This window comes from Bactrocera latifrons, unplaced genomic scaffold (assembly GCF_001853355.1).
Source record: "Bactrocera latifrons isolate USDA-ARS-PBARC rearing strain unplaced genomic scaffold, ASM185335v1 scaffold_127, whole genome shotgun sequence".
Taxonomy (NCBI): Eukaryota; Metazoa; Arthropoda; class Insecta; order Diptera; family Tephritidae; genus Bactrocera; species Bactrocera latifrons.
Window position 1 is genome coordinate 29,916 of NW_017534708.1, and position 2,778 is coordinate 32,693.

Sequence of the window (2,778 nt, forward strand, 5' to 3'; positions counted from 1 at the left end):
GAAAATGCCATTTATACATAATACTGCATCTTATGTTAATATAGGTTAAATGACACATGTGTAACCCAAAACCACTGAAACACAATTTGTATATTCATCATTTTCGTTTTATTAATGAAATATACCAATCAAGAATCACAGAAATGTAAAAACAACACAACGATAAGAATAAAAGTTCGACTTAAAAATAACTGTTAAAATTAATGCCAATGAAAGATCACATGCGCAATCATCAAATATATGGTAACGCTCGTCATACACACCAACATAATGGGGAAACCGACCTTGCAATAGTAGAGGAACGGAAAATTATAGCCATGTTTCTCCGCCAAGCCGGCGCATATGACATTTGCAAAGGTACCGATTATAGTACCCATACAGCCCAAGCCGGAGCCCAATATTACAGCCCAAATGAGCGGCTGTAGCGGCAGCTGTTCCTCTTCGATATCTTCCACGGCCACGGTGACGGCACGTAACATTAATGAGGTTACCGACGGATCGGTAAGAAAAGCGGCACAAAATGCCGACCACCATACGGCTATCAGAATGCCGACAACTAAGCGCGCATTCGAACTGCTGTAACTAATAAGATTGCCCGTAAAATTGCTAATCGCATCGAATAGGCCCATCTGCGATGTGGCCTCAGAGAATACAATGACGCAGGCGAGAAAAAGCATTGTCGACCACTCAATGCGACCGAGTATGCCATCGAAGTCCTCATTGTCGGCCAATATGAGCAGCAGTATGCAGCCGAGCAGCGCGGTCCAAGCCGTAGATAGGAAATGCAAATTCGGCACGAGATGCAGTATGATAAGTGAAAAGACGAAAAACAAGACAATGCAGCATTTGAACAGGAGCGCCTTTTCGGTAATTTTAAATTCCGTTTTAAGCGCCTTCACCGTTTCCTTGTAGTCCGGCGGTGGTGCTGGCATCTTACCAATACGTTTCAAGCGTCTACGCAAACGTCGTACCTTCGACAAGACTGTATCACGCATAGCCTGTTCATCTTTCGAATATGGACTAATACTCTTGGCGGTGCGTGACCACACCTTAATTACGCGACGCAATCGCTCAATCTCGGCACCATCCTTATAACGCATCGTATTCGAGTCGTGATATAGTATGCGCATATATAGGTAGGCGCTTGCTCCCGCTATCAATGTACCAGGTAAAACGTGTTCGATGAAAACATAACCGTCGATGCCCTCGCGCCGTAAAACCTCATGCGCCAAGACATATTCACTCGGTGTCATGCCATTTGGCGTCAGAGTGGCGCCAACATTCGCATAGATAATCAGGCAGGAGAGCAATGGCATCGGATTGAGTTGCATGAGTTCGCAGACACGCATCGTTATCGGTGCAATCAATAACATCATCAGTATGTTATCGAGTAGCGATGAGAACACCAAAGTGATCAGACACAAGCAGTTCAGTATGGGCCAGATATGACCATTCGAGATCTCGTAGATGCGTACGGTGACATAATCGATAATGCCCGTCTCTGCTAAGATGGCAATGATGAGCGTCAAGCCGAATAGCTCGAGTAGTATTTCAAAATCAATCCAATCGATGATGGTGCGCAACGAAGGTCGCAAGTTCAGTAGCGCCAGCAAGGATATAGCGAGCGTACAGAAGACAATTATTGCCAGCGCACGATGCACGATATCAAGCATCAGCAGAAAATATAAACCAACTATAAGTAATAGCGCAACAATAATGCCAACTTCCAAGTTGATCGGCGACGGCTCATAAAAGAACTCCAGAGACAACGGTTGCTCTATATTGGTGATCATGCTGATTTGCAACTTTTTGCTACCCTCCGCAGACATATATTGCAAGGCGAACAGTTTTTTACGTTCCACAATATGTATATCATCCAAATTCTTAGTGTCTGCCAAATATAACACCCACGGTTTGGTGGCTTCATGTCGCTCTTCACCAATCATTTGTAGCAGCTGTATAGTCAGTGTTTTCTCTTTGCCCGCCAGTTTTTTCAACTGATTCTTGGAGAGCATTATAAATGGTCCGGTGGCGGTAATGAAAAATCCATTCGATAGCGACTCTTCGGGCACATGGAAAACCTTCTCTGTGCCATTGTTGACGCATATGAAATTGGATTGTGGATGCTCATGTTCGGGTTGAACCAAAAGCAAACCCGTGAATATAAACCAGATTGTAAAGAGCACAACGATTTTAGCGACTTTCACAAATTGCGCGTGCTGTTGCTCCCTCGCAGTACGTAATTCAAGTACCTCATCTTCCTCGGCCGCCGAAGAGAATGATGTCACACTTGGTTCGGATGGAATATTTGCTGCTCCAGCGTACAAACGCGGTTCCCGTTCTTCACCAAAAGACACCGCTCTATGATTGCTGCTTATGTTTGGACTGCTAGGCGACGCAGTCTTTTGTGTTGTGCCTCCAGCTCCTTTGAAAGTGTTGCGGCGTGTGCTATCGGCACGCCACTCAACGTACTCTGCGTCTGATTCCAGCGAGTCATGTTCATCCGTGTCGAGGCTCCACATCGACGCTTTTGACATATCGTGACGGGTGTCCACACAGGAGCGCTGAATATTTAAGTTTTGAAAGTTTCTAATGATATTGTAGAAGATTTAAAAAACTTTCTGGTTGATTTTCCGTTCTAAATTTTTGTTTTCACTTTGACAGTGAATAAAAAGTATATACGATTAATTATTGCATAAGCGCAATGGGGATAAAGTAGTCCATATTTATCGTTTAACGAAATAAAACTGCGCTAGATAGTATTGCTGACATTGAGTT

General features: G+C 44.1%; 1 protein-coding gene across 1 annotated transcript; it reads right to left on the minus strand.

Annotated features, from left to right (window-relative positions):
• Positions 1-200: 200 nt before the first annotated feature.
• Positions 201-2,537, minus strand: LOC108978769 (P protein-like). Its single transcript, XM_018949214.1, has one exon. The coding sequence runs from the start codon at positions 2,535-2,537 to the stop codon at positions 201-203; it is 2,337 nt and encodes a 778-aa protein (XP_018804759.1).
• Positions 2,538-2,778: the final 241 nt, after the last annotated feature.

What these genes read in the sequence shown, in the direction of transcription:
- LOC108978769 (XM_018949214.1), bottom strand. Translation starts at nt 2,537, where the DNA reads ATGTCAAAAGCGTCGATGTGGAGCCTCGACACGGATGAACATGACTCG.